This window comes from Podarcis bocagei, assembly GCF_964188305.1.
Source record: "Podarcis bocagei genome assembly, chromosome: 5".
NCBI classification, from domain to species: domain Eukaryota; kingdom Metazoa; phylum Chordata; class Lepidosauria; order Squamata; family Lacertidae; genus Podarcis; species Podarcis bocagei.
In genome coordinates this window covers 30270422-30291578 of record NC_138129.1, presented here as the reverse complement: position 1 = coordinate 30291578, position 21157 = coordinate 30270422, and the positions used below count along the sequence as shown (strand labels likewise).

Below are 21157 nucleotides of genomic sequence, written 5' to 3'. Positions count from 1 at the left end.
GGGTCTTAGCAGACCACAGGCTGGACATGAGTCAACCGTGTGATGCAATAGCAAAAAAAAAACAACCTAATTCTCTTTTAGGCTGCATCAACAGAAATATAGTGTCTTGGGAAATAATAGTACTACTCTGTTCTGCCTTGGGCAGATTACACCCGGAATACTGTGTCCAGTTCTGGGCATCACAGTTAAAGAAGGATATTGATAAGCTGGAATGGGTACAGAGGAGGGCGACCAAGATGATAAAGGATCTAGAAGCCAAGCTTTATGAGAAACAGTTGAGGGAGTTGGGTAGGTTTAGTCTAGTAAAGAGTAGACTGGGAGGAGATAGGATAGCCATCTTCAGACATATCAAGGGCTATCACATGGAAGATGCGGCAAGCTTGTTTTCTTCTGCTCTGGAGGGTAGAACCCGAATCAATGGATCCAAGTTATAAGGAAGGAGATTCCAACTTAACATCAGGAAGAACTTTCTGAATGTCTGAGCTGTTTGACTCCACCAGGAGGTTCTGGACTCTCCTTCATTGGACTCTTCATTCTGGACTCTCCTTCAAGCAGAGGTTAGATGGCCATCTGCTTTAGTTGAGATGTGTGCATTTCATGGGGTTGGACTAGATGACCCTCGGGACCCCTTCCATCTCTATCATTTTATGATTCTTTGCTTTTTCTGATATTATTAAGCATCATCATCATTATCATGTTCCTACCAGTGATTTGCGGCTTGTTTTATGAGGGATTTTTAACTGGTTTTGTGTGCTTGGTTGGTATTGGGATTTCCTCACTTCTGGTTAAAAAAATAAAATAAAATCCAGGGGAGCAGAGTTTAGCCAGGTTCAGCTTCCTTGGGAAGGAGGTGACCAGAAGCCTACAGTGTTTTGTAGTATCTGAATTACAAATGTACAGACAGAGCATAGGTGGAGGCAGACGCCTGAACACCCCGTCAGGCAGCCAAAGCCACTTCCACACACCAGGACTCCAAAGTAGCGGCCCCCCTCTGCCAAATCAAAACGCTTCTAAGCTGACTCTTTCACTGCAAAACTCCAACTGCAGTCTCCCCCATTTGTTCCCTTCCACAGACAGACACACAGCTAGATTACCTCATCCTTACCTAGGGTGATATGCCCCCTTTCATAACCTTCCATCAATTTTCTAGCCAGAACACTGCAGAGTGGTCCTGTATCAAGAAGCAATGTTCTAACAATTAGCTCCCATGGAGACAGAGCACCCAGGCTAGTAACTCTCCTTTTGTCAAGTCCAAAACACTGCCCAGGTATGACCTTAAGGAAACCCGCTAGGATAGTACTATTCACTGATCAGAACCGCATAGCAGGATCTGTGTTTGTTTTGATGATTTATAACCACCTTTAGGATTGTATTATGTTCTCGCCCTTCGCTTAAATTAATAACACCACCAGTGGATAGCTCATTTTACCAAAGAACATACACATGGTGCCTGCCTATTCCCCTTTGTCTGATACTCTAGTCTAGGATGTTTCTGTACAATATTGTAACTATGTTTATTTTGAAACTCTCAAGAACTCAGGAACGGAATATGTGGAGGCTTGGCTGGAACCATTATTGGTCTCATTCCAACACCAAGGTCACTTAAACATAAGACCTATTCACTAAAACACTTTTCTCACAAGGAGGGTGGCTGCCAGATACAGCTTTTTTTGAGCTGCTTGCATTGATTTCCCTCCCCACTGATTATTGGATTTTATGAGAAGTGGTAATTGTTGCAATTTTTTTTTACAGTGTATGTTGTATGGTCATTTTCTTTATTGTCACCAGCCCTAAGGTCATCTGATATACAACCGACAGAATTGTAGAGTTGGAAGGGACCATGAGGGTCATCTGGCCCAACCCCCAGCAATGCAAGAATCTTTTTGCCCACTGTGGTCCTCGAAACCATGACCTTGAAATTAAGTGTCTCATGCTGTACCAACTGGGCTATTTGGTTGTTACTATTTCTACTACAGTGCCTGGCGTGCTCTGGTCCATGGGGTCACGAAGAGTCGGACACAACTAAACAACAACATTACTACTACTAATACCTAAAAACATAAAACACCCCAGGTTCAGATAACAAGGCGGGGAAAGACCATTCCTTGGGCTCTTTTAAGCTGTTGCCCATCAGTATACAGTAGATAGTGCTGAGCCTTACGGACCAATGGTCTGGCGATCCTGCGTGTCTCCTCTGAGCTGCCTATAGAACTCCCAGATCAAGCATTGGACTATGCAGCTGTTCTGCTCTAACCAGCTTCAGTGATCTTGCCAGCTTGAATCAGTCAAACATGGAGGCCAAAGTGTGCTCCTCATTGTTCCGTTTAATAACTTTTGATAGCTCTGTTCTCTGGAAATGTGCCAGCCTTTCTCTGAGATTATGAGTAACCCAAAGGGAAAGGGTTGAGTTAAAAAGAAAGAAGTTGAAATGGATGCTTTCAGCCTTAAGACTGAAAGCCTAATAGGTCCCAGAACCCTTTCCTCATTCTTTTTGTCTGTTTCCTGCCCCAATGGGCTTAACTATGCAGACTCACATTGTCATTCTAAAACGAATAATTAAATGTACTGCTGAATTCAGCAATCAGCTATCCACCCAAGACCTAAATGCATCATTAAATCAATGTAGTCAAGGCCCATAACCTGTTGAAACAACCTATGGAACATGGTGAGAACCAGGAAGCTACCTACATATAACCATATCCCTTGGTGATTATTACCATCAAGGTATACTATAGTATACCAAATTATTTACTGCTACTTATTTACAGGAAAAAGGACTACAGAGTATATTTGCTGCCTTTATGTATCCTACCTTTCTTCCATGGGGTTGTCAAGAGCTCAAGGTGGCATGTATGAGGGATAGAGATGTCAGAGAATTCAGAGGCAAACAGAAAAGGAAGTAGTTTGTTTTCTGCAGTTTTTAAAAGAAATTAAACCCAGACCTTCCTGGTCCAAGTTCAACAGCAGGAATGGGGAACCTCAGGCTTGGGGGTGAATGTGGCCTTCCATATCTTTCTGCCTGGCCCTCAGAACTCTCCCTAGGCCACACCCTCACCCCCACCCGCTTTTTTTTCCTTTTTGCCTTCTTGGTATGTGTCCTTGAACTGTGATGATGCCTCTCACTTTGCTTGTCTGGAGGATCTATTCTACAGTACACAGGTTGTAGTTGTACAGTTGTTGGTTTGCCAACTTTTGCCTCTATCCCTTAGGCTCTCCTACCACTGGCAGGTGGCCCTTAGGAAGCTGCCCTGGGGCTGAAAAAATTGCCCCATTGCCAGCTGTACAGAGACTCAGGCAGCATAAGGGGCAGGGGGGTTGCTCCTGCGGAGCAGTGCGAGGGGCCGAGCATTAAATCTCCAGTGGTTTTTATTCTCCTGAAAAGCCGCCTCCACGTCACTGGGAAGTCAAAAATGTCAAGGCAAAATTAAAAATTCCACTTTGAGCCGACCTTTCAAACTGATGTGTAGCTATATGCTCCTTTTCAGCAGGAAATGTCAAAGCTTTCCATTTCTACTATTCGCCAGATGGATTCATGCTGAAAGTTTTCTTCTATCAAGGGTTCCTGCATGATAGTTTCATTACAGTGTATAAAATATCGCTCAGGGAAGAGAAAAGGGAAATGGCGGGTTATCAAGGCAGCTGCTGGCACTTTGATGGTAGTGACTCCACCTCAACTGTTCTTGACAGGTGCTTACGCAGCCCCTGTCTCCCCGTATCCTGACCCCTCCAGCTAAGAACAGATTGCCTTCTAAAATGATGCCCATTTATCTTTTGGTAGCCCAGCTAACAATAACTGTTGGTTGAGCCTCTACGTCATTATAACCTCATGCTACTATGGCTCAAAGCTGGCTGCTTTACATGATTTCCTGTGGAAGGCCTGGTTGTGGCTTAATTCTGTGCAACTTGGGTGTCCTGCTGTGCCAAAATGGTTCTGCATACAGTCAGGGCATTTTCTTTTCTTCCAAATCTGCAAGGCTGAGTTCTGCTACCTCATAAAGCAGGAATGGGGACTCCAGCTATATTCTGGGGCACAGCTATTGGACACTAACTCCCACTAGCCCTAACCAGCATAGTCTAAGGTTCAGAAATGGTGGGAATTGTAGTCCAGAAACATCTGCAGAACCACAGGTCTCCCACCCCATGTTATAAAGGCTGTGACAAGCGAATAGAAATGGGTGGGGATAGTATAATACTAACTGGTTTTCATTTGTCTACAGTGGCTATGAATTTGACTACGACTACTACAGAGATGACTTCTATGACAGGTAAGCAGATTGAAAGGACCAAGTGAAACACCTTGAGTTGAGCTGGCAGGAATGGAATAATGCATTTCTGGGGCTCTGAAAGAAGTGCACTGTGTTATTTGCTCTGCATTCAGCTGATGGGGATAGATTTTTAAAAGTCACAAGAGACAAATCCCAAACCCATCAAGGAGGAGGAGCATAAAGGTGTACCATGAATTCCTCCCATGGTTGCAAAGGCAATCAGGGATGTGACTGGGAACAGCCCTTGGTGCTTTTAAAACTCAGGTTTCGTGTTCCACATCCACATGCTTTTTTTCATAATGCCCATCTTCCTGCTCTCCCTCTTTCCTGCCTCCCTTTATTATTCTTTCCCCTGCTCTCTTGGAGTCGTTCACATACTTCCCCAGGTTGACATTTCCCCTCTAGGTTCCTGAGTGCTCTTGTCATCTAGGTATCCATAGGTTTGCTAAAGACAAAAAAAGTATTTTGTGCTCAGAAAGTTCCTTCTCCTTGTCTGCCTACATGTGCAACTTGAATAAATACCATTGTACCTGCTTCTGTCTGCATCTCAAACTGCATGGTATCAACAGGCCTGTGGCGAAGTACTGTTACATTGCAACAAGAATAAGACGAGCAATGATAACAACAACAGAGTTCAAATTGCAAACATCGAAGGAACAATAATAAACAGTAATGACATTTGAATTGAATCCTCAAAACCTTAAAAGTCGAAACCTGGTCATAAACATAAGTACCAATTTTGTGATTTGGCCATATCTCCACTGTTATCTGTAGTACAATAGTACTCATATTGCCAATTTTATTTTATTTTATAAATTGCTTGTTGGTCATTGACCGTATTAAAGATATTTGATTTGCATGGTATAAAAGGCCACAACTTTCTACCCACCAGAAACGTTTATGGATAGACACTAAAATGAGATAAGGAGCACAGGAGAGGAAGAACTGGGCTTGTACGTCAGTTCTCAAGTCCTCGGGAGTTCCTAAATTAATTCTAAGAGTGGAAACATTAAGGTGTTTTAAAAATGCATTAAAAGTCACAGTCTTGCAGGCTATAGTGATTTGTTAAGTAAAAGTATTCTGTGTGCGGTTAACGGCATTGGTTTAGCAAATGTGTCTTCCAAAACCTTCGTGATCAAATATCATCCCTAGCCGCTGCTTTTTATCCCAGGCAATCTAGTGACTGGCATGTGTGGATGGAATGCTAGCTACCCCTAGAGGCAGTAAGGGAACATTGTCTCATGTTCATCCAAGTTTGTTATTGGTCTGAATGTATTTCGCCGCAGTCTGGTTCTGTGCTGCTGGAAAGTGTTTGTTGTTCTGCTCCTTTTCCCCTTGGCTAAGACATCAAGGGCCAGGAGTGAGACAACTGAATTGCTTTGAAATAGAATAGGTAAAGGTAAAGGTACCCCTGCCCGAACGGGCCAGTCTTGACAGACTCTGGGGTTTGTGCGCCCATCTCACATCTATTGGCCGGGGGCCAGCGCTGTCCGGAGACACTTCCGGGTCACGTGGCCAGCGTGACAAAGCTGCATCTGGCGAGCCAGCGCAGCACACGGAACGCCGTTTACCTTCCCGCTAGTAAGCAGTACCTATTTATCTACTTGCACCCGGGGGTGCTTTCGAACTGCTAGGTTGGCAGGCGCTGGGACCAAGCAGCGGGAGCGCACCCCGCCGCGGGGATTCGAACCGCCGACCTTTCGATCGGCAAGCCCTAGGCGCTGAGGCTTTAGCCCACAGCGCCACCCGCGTCCCATTTGAAATAGAATAGATTTGGATAAAAAAAAGATGTATCTCAGTTATCATAATGAGATCATCCCAGATTATTCCCACATATACATGAGATTCCACAAATTGCAAATAAATAGTTTCTACAACATTATTAGAAAGTGCTTAAGCTTTTAACACTTGATAGCTCTTAGACCAAGTGTGTGGGCAGAAGGTAAATTAGTATATAGTGGCCCATCTCTGGGTGATGTTCAGATGTTCAGCAAGGATTCTGGCTCACAGCAGCAACAACAACAAAAAATTCCATGCCCCCTTCTAAAATAGGCTGTTGAGATGAAGAAAGATTGGGGGAAAGGAAACCAGAAGTAGATTTTTGAGTGACATTATGAGCTCAATTTTGGTACTGGAAACCTATTCCTGTACTGAGCATATCCTTTTGTCTAAGAGTATGTTGCCTCCACCATTTTACACCTGTCCCTGGTGACTTTTGGGGCTTCAGGGAAGAAAACAAAAGTCGATCCTGCAACCCTGATGTCTGACCATTCCTGCCTTATGCTATCCAAAATGTATAAAATAATTGTATGGCTAGTTGTTGGAAATGTGGCAGGATTAGAGAATACCTTTTGGTCTGTTCGGCTGCATGGATACCTTGCCAGGAAATAACAGTCCTTGGGGAAGGAGAGTAGCTCTGTGGTAGAGCATCTCTGCCTTGCATAAAGGTGGTCTCAGATTCCATCTCCAGGTAGGGCTAGGAAAAGCCTGAAGTTCTGAGGAGCCACAGCACAATGCTGACAATTCTGAGCTTCCTATGCTCTTGAGTGATTCAAAAGATGACAAAATGTGTCCTATAAGTCATCGTTTGACCTATATAAAAGGAGTTGCTCTGAAAGATTTTTTAAAGCTACTTTTTCATGTGATAGTAGCAGCCCATGTCCTCTAGGCTAAATACTGGAAAAGGAAAGAAACAGCACAATTAAGGGAATGAGGTATGAAAATGTGGGGAATAGCAGAATAGCATCCTTCAGTACTACAGGTAAAACAGAAGAGGATCAAAATGAACAAATTTGAGCCAAAGTAGCTCCCTACAGAAAGCCTAATAAAAGGCAAGCCATTCCCTTATTATACATTTGTAGACAAGTATTTAGATTAGAACTAAGTATTAGGTTTATAATGCAAGAATTGTAAGAGTTAATGATGTATTAAATTTCTGAAAATATTATGTGAGGTCTTTAACGATTTTGCATAGCATCTTACATTTGTATGGCGTTTTTAAGGTCTTTTGTATATTGATTTTGTGTAAGGATTCCGTACATTTGAAAAAGCTGAAGTTCCATTGCATGGTTCCAAGTAAGTGTTTGCAATTGTATCATTAAAGGATTCATTTGGAAGCAATAAGCATTATGGCTGGAATCCAACACAGTGCTAAATGAACGTTCTGTCAGTGCAAGGGTTTCCACTTGCGCAGTGAATGTTCTCTCTCCCTCTCTTCCCCCTAATGCCCCCTAGATCTGTTCTGGGTTTTCCTCCAAACCTCTGGAGCAGATTTGGGGAGGATATGTGTAGCAGGAGGAGATGGGGGAGGTTTCATTGCACAACAAGAAATCCATGTACTGATGGGATGTCATAGTTGAATTGTCTGTTTAAATTTATCTTAAGGTCTTACAATCATATAGAACTTTATGGGGGAAGGGAGGGGGCTTCTTCTACCGTAAGCTACTTTTGTCTTGCAGACTCTTTGAGTATCGGGGACGGGCTCTGTCTCCCATTCCCAGGGTGGTTCCTGTGAAGCGTCCACGAGTGACCATCCCTTTGGTACGGCGCGTAAAAGCAACACTCCCAGTCAAACTCTTTGCCCGATCCACTGCCATTGCAAACAGCTCTGCCAAATTAAAATGTAAGCTTCTATGTTATTACACAGAGATAATTCATATTTCAAAGACAGGAGCTTGCCTTCAAAGCCTGCCTTTGCATTGTATTGTACGGCATATGCTAACAATACTTTTGCAAGGCAACCCTGTTTACTGTATTTTACGTATGCATATCTTTATAAAAACACGGTGGTGGTTGGTGCCCCGTTGGGACTGACAGGGCAGAAAGGAGGCAGAACAACAGCAAGTTGACATGCAGAGCCAACTAATTCTAGTTCTGTCCATGCTGAGTTCTACAAAGGCAACACTGAAAAAAAGGAGGAAAGTGATCTCTTGATCAGATCGTTCCGCACCTGTCCACCACCAAAGTGATTTGTGTAAAGCATCTTTAAATGAAATGAGAATCCATTGCTAAATGTTCAAGGTTTGTATGTTAAAATTCTCAGGTTTGGCGGAGGGGGGGTTAAATATTTTTTTAAGTTACAATCCATGGTTACTTCCAAGCAATGTCATTCTCTTGCCAAAGTCTTTATAGTCCAGAGCTTCCATGCCTTTAATAAGCTGTGCCTGAGGATTGGGGCATTGATTGCTTGTCCCATTTATGGAGCACTAGGATGGGAGAAACTGTACCTGCCAAAATTCTCCTGTCTTCTTCACAGCTATGAAAGGCAAAGGAGACCTGTCCTATATTGAATCCAACAACCTTATATTGTGATGGCTCCCTAGTAGGACCTGCTACTGAAAGGTATATAAGGAAAAGAACTAAGTCTCTGCTCAAGAAAGGCACCACTTTTGCAAAATAAGAAAGAATAGTAAGCCTTGCTTCCAGCTTCTCTCTCTCTCTCTCTCTCTCTCTCTCTCTCTTTCTCCTCCAAGTGAAATGCAATGAACTGCAGACAATTAAAACGGAGTTGACGCAGATCAAATCCAACATTGATGCTCTCCTGGGCAGATTGGAGCAGATTGCAGAACAACAGAAAGCATCGGCAGGTCAGTGGGCTGATTCCAAATCTCTCGTCAATGAGGCCGAAACATTGCAGGAGTTCAGGTTCAGAGATTAACTCTGTGCCAGCTACCTAGCTGTCGCCAGCACTCCTTCACTTGGGGACCTGCATTCATTTACCATGTTTTTGCTGTTGTAATTCAGCAGCTGAGGCCACTGTATTATTCCAACATACTATTGTTTTTAAGTACAAGCTATTGTTTCTGAGGGACGCGGGTGGCGCTGTGGGTAAAACCTCAGTGCCTAGGACTTGCCGATCGTATGGTCGGCAGTTCGAATCCCCGCGGCGGGGTGAGCTCCCGTCGTTCAGTCCCAGCTCCTGCCCACCTAGCAGTTCGAAAGCACCCTTAAGTGCAAGTAGATAAATAGGTACCGCTTTATAGCGGGAAGGCAAACGGCGTTTCCGTGTGCTGCACTGGTGCAGGCTCACCACGGCAGCTTCTTCACGCTGGCCACGTGACCCAGAAGTGTCTCTGGACAGCGCTGGCCCCCGGCCTCTTAAGCGAGATGGGTGTGCAACCCTAGAGTCGGACACGACTGGCCCGTACGGGCAGGGGTACCTTTACCTTTATTGTTTCTGAAGCATCTCAAAGATGAGGATATTCTGTTAGCGTTTTATCACAAAGGTTGCGATGGCAAGAGTTAAACAGAACAGCTTTTGGAAACCACACACACTAAGGATGTAAAAAGGCATCATTTCTGTCCCATATTAATCACATGCAGCGTAGTTTCTGCTCTGCTGCAGTTTGTCTTCCACCGAAAACAATGTTATTTGCCTTACTGTCGACTGCGGCAAAATCATGTAATTTATGCAAGTTACATAAGTTGCATTGTCATTACATTATCCCACCACTTTAATGTCAGTGCACTGCAAATTGGTTGGCGTGGAATTAGTTATGTATCATTTGCAGACTGAAGGCGACAACGGTAGTGGATGGTGATTCGCTGGATTGATTTCCGTTCCAGACATGGGACAAATAAGCGAACATCAGCAATTTTCTGCTCCCGTTTCTGTGTACATTGGAATTCTGTGACATCTCTAACACACAAACAAACACAAGAGAAATATAACAGTAGACTTGGGAAGAGAGTTTGCAGGGGTGGAAACCCACAGGGAAGGGCACTCCACCAGCCCCCATGAGGATTGAGCGTGTTCAATGGCCACAAACTCCTGTTGAGGAGGGGGGAAATGAAAGGGGGGGCAGTTAGCAGACTGACCAGTGAACAGGAGCAACCAACACTGCAAAAAGTTGTTGCAAGGCCCACTTGTTTTAATACGATGGTGCTTCCTGATTTGCACTGCAATCCTAACTATGTCTACTTAAAAGTAAGTCCTGTAGAATTCCATGGGGCTTACTTCCAGATAAGTGGAAGGGCCATAGCCCTAAAAAGGTAGATTTTATAACACTTCCATAAGATGTTCAGGTTTTAACCCACGGAGTTGTTGCTCGTCCCGTCCCCTTGTATGGAAACCATGTCCATGGATTCTCCCACTCCTCCCACTGTAAATGGCGGCGGCGGGGGGGTTTCATCTCTCTAAACCTGGAATCACCACCCCTGCCCAGCTCTCAGTAGGTGATCAAAGCTCCTCCCATACCCTCCTCTGGTTTACATCTGATCAAAGGCAGGATCTGTCACAAAGTTAAGAGATCCCAGACCACTGGTTAGTGTGAGCAACAATGAAATGATTCTGATTCAGAGTGGCCCAAATGGAGTGTCAATCTCTTGGGTTTGTCCCTTACTACATCTCATCCTGCAGAGGTCAGAAAGAAAGCAGATGGGAACAAAAGCGAGCTTTCCCAAGAAGACACAGCGTCTGAGGCAGAAATGAACGTAGAGGAGCCACTCAACGGCGAGGAGGGAGAAGAAGAAGGTCTCCTGAGAGATGACTGTGACGACGAATTGGTAGGAAACCATTGCTCTCCCACCCCTGTGGATTGATAAGCCTTGTACAATTTTGACAGTGTTCAGATTGCTGGCAAAAGCAATATTCTCTCCCCCTCCCCTCAAATAAATGGCAGTCTTTCATGCTGTGATCGGTTACAGCTGGGTTATCCGCTTTTCAGCCCATCCTGGAAGGTGCCCTTTCCAGGAAGCACCTGGCATGTTGATGCTCAGGAATGGGACCTGTCCTTCCACATTCACATCAACAAATCCAGGCTTTCTCGGCTGTCAATCTCTGCCTAATGCAAAGAGCTTTGTTCCAAGACAGTTTATTCTCAGATGTGTGACTGTCTGAATATGTGGCTGGAAAACATATCATAATAAGCTGTTGTAAATTCCCAACTCAGATTGCCTTGGGTCTGATCCAATGCAGCACATGCATAGATAGCCCTTTTAAAAATAAATAAATGTGAAACCAGCTATATAGTGATGAAGCAGGAGGCTGGAATTTCATACATATGCACACCATTCCCACTCCTGAAATACCACTCTTTTCTTTTTAAGGCCTTTGCAATATATAAACTATAAAAAATTCCCAAGCAGTAGGTGAATTAAAGGAGAAACCTGCTATGGAAACTCACAGGGCAACTGTTAATAGCCATATATGCCACCCTCCAGGGGTAACAAAGCACTGGCTTAATATTTATAATACATTATAATTCTCAGGGAAATTTTTAACGTGTGATATTTTAGTGTATTTTTGGTTTCTATGGAAGCCGCCCAGAGTAGCTGGCGAGGCCCAGCCAGATGGGCAGGGTATAAATAATAAATTATTATATTATTATTATTATCAAGATGGCTAAAATGCAGCGTCTTAACTGCCAGTACAGAACCTTGGATGGGGAGGCCAACTGCGCATCGCCAAAGAAGAGGACAAAAGTAGAGACTTGCATAGAATTGCATATGCTAATCTCTATGTAGAAATGCAAATTTAGCCTAATTACTATAATTTAAACAGAAATACAATGCATCTCACCATTGTAGGGAAGACAGTTCCCATGTGACCTCTGTGCCAGCTCATTATGCTGTCCAGGTGCTGTTGGCTAGCCCACCCACTGTCTTTTCTGATGGCTCTTGATTTTTAAACTGAGAGAAGGCAGCCCTTCAAACAGAAGATGGTCCTCTCCAAAAAACGGGGGTGCATGGCTACTCTAGCCTTGAATCCTAGGCTGGAACTGAGAATCAGGCACTCGCAGCAGGATATTCTCTCCAGCAAGGGATACGAATAAGCAAAAGGCTCCTCCTGCAGACGTCTAGCTTTCAGCTGGATCAGGACAAGTATCCAGGAGGTGGTAATGCCGGGCATCTGCCAAGGCCCATTTCATGTGTAGGGCTCACTGCCAATCCCAGGATGTTCTTAGTCCCATACGGGCAGGGGCCCTGCTGATAACGTCTTGCCTGCCCACCCCACAAACTGGAACCAGCACCCCAAGTCTCTCTCTATCATGCTCTGTTTTTACTAGACCTGCAGATAATGCTCTGAAATTTGCAGTACCAAGCAAAAATAGCAGAAACCTGCTCCACAGGAACTACAAGGACCAGGGATTTCATCTTGGCTTGGCCACCCTTGTTTTGTGAAACAGTATCCCTGTGGTGCTATGGTAGCTTCCTGCTCTATGTCCTTTCCAGAAACAATTTAAGACATTATAGTTTGGCATCTTTTTCCAGTTAGATGAAAAGGTCTCTTAGTTAGGTTTAAAAACAACACAAAATTAAAACCTATTTTCAGTCGCAGTTGGTTTGTGTGTGTGTTTATACTGTTTTTAAAATTATTTGCAGCAGATTATACGGCATGTTTGTAAATCACATTGAGTTGCATGTGAAAGGTGATCCATAGATTAACAAGCCGTCGTCATCGTCATCCCAATTGTAGCCAAAACTATACCACTTAAATATTTTGAAAACCGGTTTAAAACCTTAGTGCCAAGAAGCTTTTACAGCAGTGGGCATTTAACTTAAACAGACAGATAAGGACTCCCCTTGGTGGCATGCCGCAGCTGATCCCACCCAACTCTTTAGCCCTGCATGGACATTTGGGCACATGGAATGAATGTGTGCATGGCATGGAACTAGCAGGCTCTGCCCTGCATGTGTTCCATCATATGTCCTGTTTGTGGAAATGCCACAAGCACATCAGATTTGCAAAAGGGTGTGTTCAGCAGATCCTGCCATGGTTTCACTCTGTGCACATAAATTGAACATGCAGGGCCCGCAGCTGAACATCTGACTCATCATTATTATCGTGAGCTATCCTTTGATCTCATTTCCAATAAAATATCCAACTGCGCCCGCACACAAACACACAGAGAGAGAGAGAGAGAACGAGAACCCAGTTCAGCAAATTATTGCCTTTCTGCAATTTGGTTTATACACTTGTCAGCGAGCAATCTTGAAAGTTGTATACATTGAAATAACACATGCAATACAAAGTTTAGAGGGGCCATAATTCCAGAACGTGCATCTTTCTTCATTCACTGAAAGCCACTGTGGCACACTGGAGAAAACCCCAGTGACTTTTCCATGGAAGGTCAGTCACTATCCTACCTCGCTGAGCTGTTAGGCAGACACAGTACGGGCTGCTGGTGGTGGTGTTGCATTAACCAAATTAAGCATTGCTACAGCATGAAATTGGGACGCGGGTGGCACTGTGGGTAAATCCTCAGCGCCTAGGACTTGCCGATCGCATGGTAGGCGGTTCGAATCCCCGCAGCGGGGTGCGCTCCCGTCGTTCGGTCCCAGCGCCTGCCAACCAGGCAGTTCGAAAGCACCCCCGGGTGCAAGTAGATAAATAGGGACCGCTTACTAGCGGGAAGGTAAACGGCGTTCCGTGTGCTGCGCTGGCTCACCAGATGCAGCTTGTCACGCTGGCCACGTGACCCGGAAGTGTCTGCGGACAGCGCTGGCTCCTGGCCTATAGAGATGAGCGCACAACCCTAGAGTCTGGCAAGACTGGCCCGTACGGGCAGGGGTACCTTTACCTTTACAGCATGAAATGTCACTGTGAATAATCAGCTGCCAAACCAAGGCCCAAGTATTCGAACCAATAATGCCAAAGAAGTGTAATGATTGGGGGATTCCCATTTAATGCATTATTTAATAGTGTTCAAGCTATAAAAATTCATGGAAACTTCTTTGGACCCAGCCCTGCTTGCTCAACAAATTCCCAAGCTGTTTTAAAGTACTGGTATCATCACTTAGCAATGATTTCTAGAGAATTTGCCCATGCACGAAGTATTTTATAACTCCCATCTCATGTATCATATTTCCCCCTACAAGAAGCTCTTCTCAGGGCATTCTGCTCAGATTATTAATTCAGATACTTCTGAGCTGCAATTTGATGTTACTAATGCTGAACTAATGCTCCAGCATCACTTTTATTAGTAATGAATGCTTACAGAACTAGGTATTTGCCAATTTTCACAAAGGTTGACAATGTGGCACCCACGTAGTCAGAGAAGCCTTCTTGGGCACCTACAGAGTCCACCCCCCTTTGAAATTAGGCTAAAAAGTAAATTCAGCTGCAGTCAATATAATAGATTGCAGTGTGTGCTTGGTTGCAGTATGTATGTGGTGCCCACAACCATTTCTCTGCTTTACAAATGGGCCTATGCACCCAAAAGAAATTGGCAACAACCCAACCCCATGGACACTTGGGCTGTAGTCCTATACACACTTACCTGGGAATGAGCCCACCTGAATTCAGTAAGGGCTCTGAGTAGCCATGTATAAAATATCACTGTTAGGGTTATTTATTTCCAATACATGTAACCCTTATCCTAGCAACAGCTCAAAAAGAGAACCAAATAATCTCCTCCCCCTTTTTCTTCTCTTTCAGGAGAATAGCCATTACACAGATGTGGAGGACTCCAGCCTACAGTAACTAGGTATATTTACAAGCATATATAATACTTTGTTTTTCTCAAAAAAAGATATAATGAACGGTGCACATTTGTATATAGTCAATTCGGCAAGCTTAATTTCAACAGTGTTGCCCCTTTTTTGCAAATTTGCTGCTCTTTGATTTTAGTCAAAGACCATACAAAGAGGTTTATGACACAGGCCAGGGATGAGGAAACTAGGGCCCTCCAGATGTGCAATGCTGGGCTGTTCATTGGGACTGGAAGGGGAAATGACACGGAGGCCAACAGTAGGTAGAGCCAGAGTCAATGGCAAACAGGGCCAACTAGTTTTAGTTTTGTCCCCTTCCTCCTTCCTGTTCAGTTCAGCAAGCAGACATTGAGGGGGAAGCTGACAACCAGTGGCACCCCCTGGAGTGGTTGTAAGGAAGATGGCGGGCATGAGGGGCTAGAAGCAGACTGGGGTTGTTGGAGCACTGCCCCATTCACCCTGATGGATGAATTCCACCCTTTAAATTTAACGGCCCCCACCTTATTTATGATAGTGACTTTCCAGGGGTTCAGACAATAATCTTTCTCAGACCTACCTGGAAATGGCATGGATTTAACATGGGACCTTCTGCATGCAGAAGATGTGCCCTCCTGCTGAGATATGACCCTTTCCGCCAATAAATGCTTCCAACAATTGAGCATGAATCACAGAGAAGTTATTCAGTCTGTCTACTCTTTTCCCTGTTCCTCCCCACCCCCTAGCATAATCAGTGCAACAGCGATGAAGAGAGGGAGGACAGCAAGAGGTTCAATCCTGCCTTGGCATGTTGAGCCAGATAAGCATAACATGCAGGACTGCCATCATCTCTCTGCCTGGCATTCAAAAGGAGAAACATGGACCAATCTCTCCAAGCCGTTTTGTAGTACACAGCAAACTAGCCATCCCAGTGGATCCTCATCAGTGCCCATCAAACCCACCCTTGTACTACAGACTTAGAGCCCTGCTGCCAGCACAAGCACCCGTCGTTCCATGATCTCAACAGCCAATATTGGAACTGATTTCTTACACCTGGAGAGGAAAGCGAGAGAGATACTATATAAAGAGCCTTGCTCCTGAGACACGATGAGGACAGGATGCGGAAAGTGAAGAAAACTATTTCACTATGTACAATTTACAGTTTTGCATTTGAAATCCAGGTCATGACCAGGATAGCCAGGGGTGCCTCCTCCTAGTCCATTTACCTCCTCCTAGGTAGCTTTGGTCCCGCTCCACCCTGCAGACTATGGCATTTCAGGCATGCCCTTTGTCATACGTGGTGTGTCCTTTGGAAAGAAGAACAGAGAACCTGGCTATTTACAGACCATTCTGTACAGGAGCAACAAACTGCCTTTTGTTCATCCAGTTTCCTAAGCGTCAGCAATGGTTAAGGCAGGTGGTAGGTCTCTACTTTACACAGGTGTGAGTACGGAGTGAAGTTACCATAGAGGATACAATAAGAGATAAGCATTTCAGAATAAGGGATTATTGGAGTCTTTGCTTTACAACCCATGCGCTTCATCAGAGTTCCATAAGCCATTTATTTGCTCTTTATAAAAATAAGGTCAACCCAATCAGGTCCAAAAGGGAAGGTAAAAGATGAGATGGTCAAATGGCAATCCGTCCAAAAAAACAAGACTCGTATAACACCTGAAACCAATTGCATTTCCACTCTAAGAGAGGAAAAACAATTTCATTTTTGTTTAAGGATAGAGGCCTGAAGGTTTCCTGGGGTAGCTTAGCCAGTAGAGCATGAGCCCCATGTTGGGCAAAAGATTCTTGCACTGCAAGGGGTTGGACTATATGACCCTCATGGTCCCTTCCAATTCTATGATTCTAATCTGCTTGTCTAAACCACAGAGCCTAGGGCTTGCCGATCAGAAGGTTGGCAGTTCAAATCCCCGCAACGGGGTGAGCTTCCATTGCTCAGTCCCTGCTCCTGCCAACCTAGCAGTTCGAAAGCACGTCAAAGTGCAAGCAGATAAATAGGTACTGCTCCAGCGGGAAGGTAAACAGCATTTCTGTGCACTGCTCTGGTTCACCATAAGCAGCTTAGTCATGCTGGCCACATGACCCGGAAGCTGTCTGCGGACAAACACCGGCTCCCTCGGCCAGTAAAGCGAGATGAGCGCCGCAACCCGAGTCATCTGCAACTGGACCTAACAGTCAGGGGTCCCTTTACCTTTAATCTGCTTCCTTTCATCCCTGCTCTGAAATGCAGATGCTTTCAGCCTACTCACACCCGTAATGACAAAAGGTATGCAATGTATGTTGTGCAGCTGATTAAGTTGAAATATCTGGCAAATTGCATATTATCATTATTATTATTTTGCAATGTTCCCTTCTGTGATCTAATCCTCTCTAAAACAGTCTACTCCTCATCGCCAACTTCGGCAAGAGATGGTGTGGTGTTGGCTTAACAGCATGACTCTGTCCTAGAGGCTTCAACCAACCTGCTCAGAAAGGGAGAGAACAGCATTGTTGTATAAGCCACTTCCATAAGACCTTGGGTTCTCAACTTTTTTGAAAAAGATTTCCGCTGGAAAACATCCCACCAGACTGCATCTCTTCCTTAGGGCTTGTTAACAGAGGGTCATGGCTCTCAAAGCACAACAACATACATCAGCTTCTTTGTTGAAAATACATCCTGGAGAGCAAAAAGGGGGCACTTGTTTTGTTTTTCTCCGCTTTCTTTTTCTATTGCCTTTTCTCTTCTGCGCCTCCTGCAAAGTTTGGCCACTTTGTTGTACTGAGCTATTTTAGAACTGCTTTCTAGGCTTTGTTTTGCTATGATCCAACCACAAGACTGGGGTATGGAAGGAAGGGGGGGGGGCTTTGTATATAAAATCCTGTATAATAAAAGGAAGAACTTGATTCATCATGTAGTCTTGCTGCTACTTTTTTTAACTTCCTTAAATAGGCTCTGTTTTACTGCTACCTGTGAAAGTCTTAGTCTTCCAACTAGAAATAGAAACTGATTTCCAAGTATGCCTACATCACATAGAGTATTTGTTTTGGTTCATATTGCTTAATTCACAGTTTCCCACTGATTCTTTTGTTCTTCCCACTGCTCTTTTTTCATACACAGGTAATTTGCCACTTACACACATTGAATCTGTGTGCATTCAGCTTTAAGTGCTTGGCAAAAAATTTTTAAAAAAAGTGGGGGGGAAGGGGCAGCAGTCTGGGAAAAATGAGTTTGGCACTCCAATTTGCCATTGAACCTAATGTGCTTTGACTATACACAATTCTAGTTTTACACGCTATCCCTGGAATGCATCCCCTGCCAAAGTTGAGAGTTGCCTGTATACCCAAATGCTAGCCATTCAGAACCGCAAGTAGGATCCACAACCAAACATTGGAGTGTGGTTATCCTGCTCAGCATTCCACCCAGTCAGGCCCTCCCAATCTAACTATCAATTGACATTCCCTAGCCACTAAGCATGCTCAGTCCTCATTGGGCGGGGGGATTTGGGGGGGGGGTCCCCTAAAGCTTTTCCCCAAGGTCCTTTCATGAATAAATGGCAATATTAACGGTGGGTTCTTAAGCAAACTGAATGCACTACTAGTACAGTTCTAGTTTAAATTGTTTGTTGCCCTTGCTGCAAACTGAAAGTGCTGAAAGCTTGTCCTGGTGAATAGCATGGGTCTATGTGCCTGTTAAAAGAGTCATAGATCTGCAGCATCAAGCATAAGCAAGTGTCTGTAGCGCACACCCCTGCTGTGCTCATGCCACACAGGGGGAAATCAATCCACACATCTCAGAGAGGAGATTGCAACTGCTACGCTGTCTGGTACCTTTGCTGCTGTGACATGCTAAGATAATCCATGGCTTGTTTGGCTTAGTGTGTTCAAACTCATGCTCATGGTTTAGCTCTTTCCAGACTAACTATGGGTTTGTCCAGGGGACCTAAGCTATTAGCCTGGGTTCAAACATTCAAATATTGTAGTGGAAAGCAGAATTTTGGAGTGTTCTGAGCAGTACACATAAACAGTCTGCAAACAGCAAGTTGCAATTTACAAATACAATCAGATTGGCTCGCCGCAGTGCTCACTCAACAATCCCAGCCTTTCAGACCTTGCTAAAAATTACCAAAATGTTTTGGGGATGAGGACCACCACTACCATTATGGAAAGTGAGGCAGCTCCGTCAGGCAGCAAATGCTGGGGGTTGGTGGCAGTGGCTGAAGAAGCAAGGCTATAGCAGGGGAGCGGTAAATGTAGATGGGGTTCATAAAAGTGTCCTGTGAAGACAACCACAATGCCACAGTAATGTTACACAAGAGGCACTGATCTTGGCTTTATTAACTTTTGAAGATACATCTATCATAAGGTTACCAGATGTTGCCAGATTTACAAACCAGCCCCCATACAAAACCCATTGACGTTGAAAAGTATCCCCGGATTCATTGGAAAAAATCTGGTAACCTTAATCTATCATTCATTACAGTTCAGATGCTATTTAAAAACATTTTCCTTTCTTTTTTACAAAACAAAACATGACTTTAGACTTTACTGTTCTCAAGTCTTTGCAGAGAAAATAAAAATGATTTGGTAGCAAAACTGACCTGTGTGATGGTACACATACAAATTAAAATTCAAAAACAGACTGGGTTCAAACGTTAAAACGTTGGAGGGGTTTGCAAAAACAGCTGGCCCCAGCTTGCTTTATATGGCTAACCCAGCTGCTATGGCTAATACTATGGATACATGCTACTCCTTCAAAGTATAGGACTCACCACAAATGCCCGCAAAGCACATACATATCACTGATTTATCCTCTTCCCTTTACTGTGGATTAAAATTGTCAGTTGCACAGCAAGGCCCTGTAGTGTAATGAAGAGCGACTCTTTCCCCAATGCCCCTGAACATTTAAATTGCTTGAACCGTTATTTGTAAAATACTAAAACTTTAGAATCCAGCCCTGCTGGTTCAGAACAGCCTGTCTAATCTACTGTCCTGCTTCTCACACTGCTAAACAGATGCCTCTTGGGAAGTCCACTGGCTGGTCAAGAGACCAATAGCCTTCACCTGTTGCTGTTCCCAAGCAACTGCTGTTCAAATGCATAGTGTCATGTCACGCAGCCATCGCGACCAATAGCCATTGCAAAAACCTTAACTACTACTAACTTACTTAACCACCTTTTAGTCACCAGCACGATTTACAGATTTCCGACATTTATTCAAGGGGTGAGGAACCTATGAACCTTCAGGTGATGTTGGGCCGCAACTCCCTTCAGAGCCAGCCATTCAGGGATGAGGGAAGCTGTGGTCCAGAACTTGGGAGACACACTGCAGGGGGTGGGACGAGATGACCACATGGGTGGATCCCTTCCAACTCTACAATTCCATCCCTTGTTCATGTCCCGGGCATTACTTTTGTTTGGGGATTCAGAACAATCTTCAAGCTTTATCGATATGCTCCAGCTTAGTATTATGTGAGAGAAAACTTTTCTACCCATATTATTCTAACATATCTCTTACCTTTTTAAACGCCCTGAAGACTGTACCCTTCACTTGGCAAGCTCAATTTGGGTTGCCCTGTTCTTCACATTTCCAAGCACTACAACTTCCTTTGAGACACAGTGACTACAACTTGCACAGCATTTCCAAGCATGGTCACACCACAGATCTGTATAAAGGCATTATAATATCGGTAGTTTAATTTCAGTCCCCTCTTCTAATGAACGTGCTTCTTTTCAGTTGCCAGTTTTCATTGAACTATCCACAATGATCCCATAATCCTAATCCAATATATGCTCCCTAAAAACTCAGACCCCGTCACAGGCATATGAAGATTGAACTATTCTGCCCCAATGCACACCACTTTAGTTATAGACTGAACCACATTTGCCATTTTAACAAATAGTTTGGAGATCCTCTTTTTGATGCTCTTCTGTTTTGACCCTCCTCAATAATTTAGAATGAGCAAACTTGTGACCTCACTGCTCACCCCTAACTCCAGGTTCTTTGTGAGAAAAGTTTAAAAAGCACAAGTACCGATACTTGATATATTCTGGAAGAACTATATATTCTCACTCCCTGCTTCCTATTCTACCAGTTACTGATCCGTAAGACAATGCACCCCTTACTGCATGACTACAAGTTTATACTTACCTGGGAATAAGTCCCACTGAATTCAACTAGAGTTGGTTTGGGATAAGCATGTGTAAGTTTGTGCTGTCAGGCATCTTTGTGAAGGTCTTGGACAGGTACACAGTCCACCGGAACATTCTTATCCACACACTTATTAATACTCTCAAAGAATGATAGAAGTTCTTTTAGCATGTTCAAACTGATAAAACAAATACAGACTGTGGTATAAACACACAAAGCTAATGGGCAGTTTGGTTTTTGTATCAGTACTCAATTCTTTTAACACACTATTAGGAATGGGAGGAAATTACACCAAGTAACTTGCAGGAAGCCTAGCAACAGGTGGTGATTGGCTAAGTTCTCCCTTA

At 44.1% G+C, this 21157-nt stretch overlaps 1 protein-coding gene across 3 annotated transcripts in view; it reads left to right on the top strand.

The window, feature by feature from the left end:
* RALY (RALY heterogeneous nuclear ribonucleoprotein) overlaps positions 1–17572 on the top strand; it is a 212689-nt gene extending 195117 nt beyond the window's left edge. For all 3 annotated transcript variants that reach the window (XM_081196676.1, XM_081196678.1, XM_081196677.1), the window contains exons 5-10: positions 4218–4265; positions 7724–7887; positions 8738–8851; positions 10624–10769; positions 14644–14692; positions 15419–17572. In XM_081196676.1, the coding sequence (XP_081052802.1) occupies positions 4218–4265; positions 7724–7887; positions 8738–8851; positions 10624–10769; positions 14644–14688 (517 nt within the window). In that variant the 3' untranslated portion in view covers positions 14689–14692; positions 15419–17572. The remainder of the gene's footprint in view (positions 1–4217; positions 4266–7723; positions 7888–8737; positions 8852–10623; positions 10770–14643; positions 14693–15418) is intronic.
* The last annotated feature ends 3585 nt before the right edge of the window (positions 17573–21157 follow it).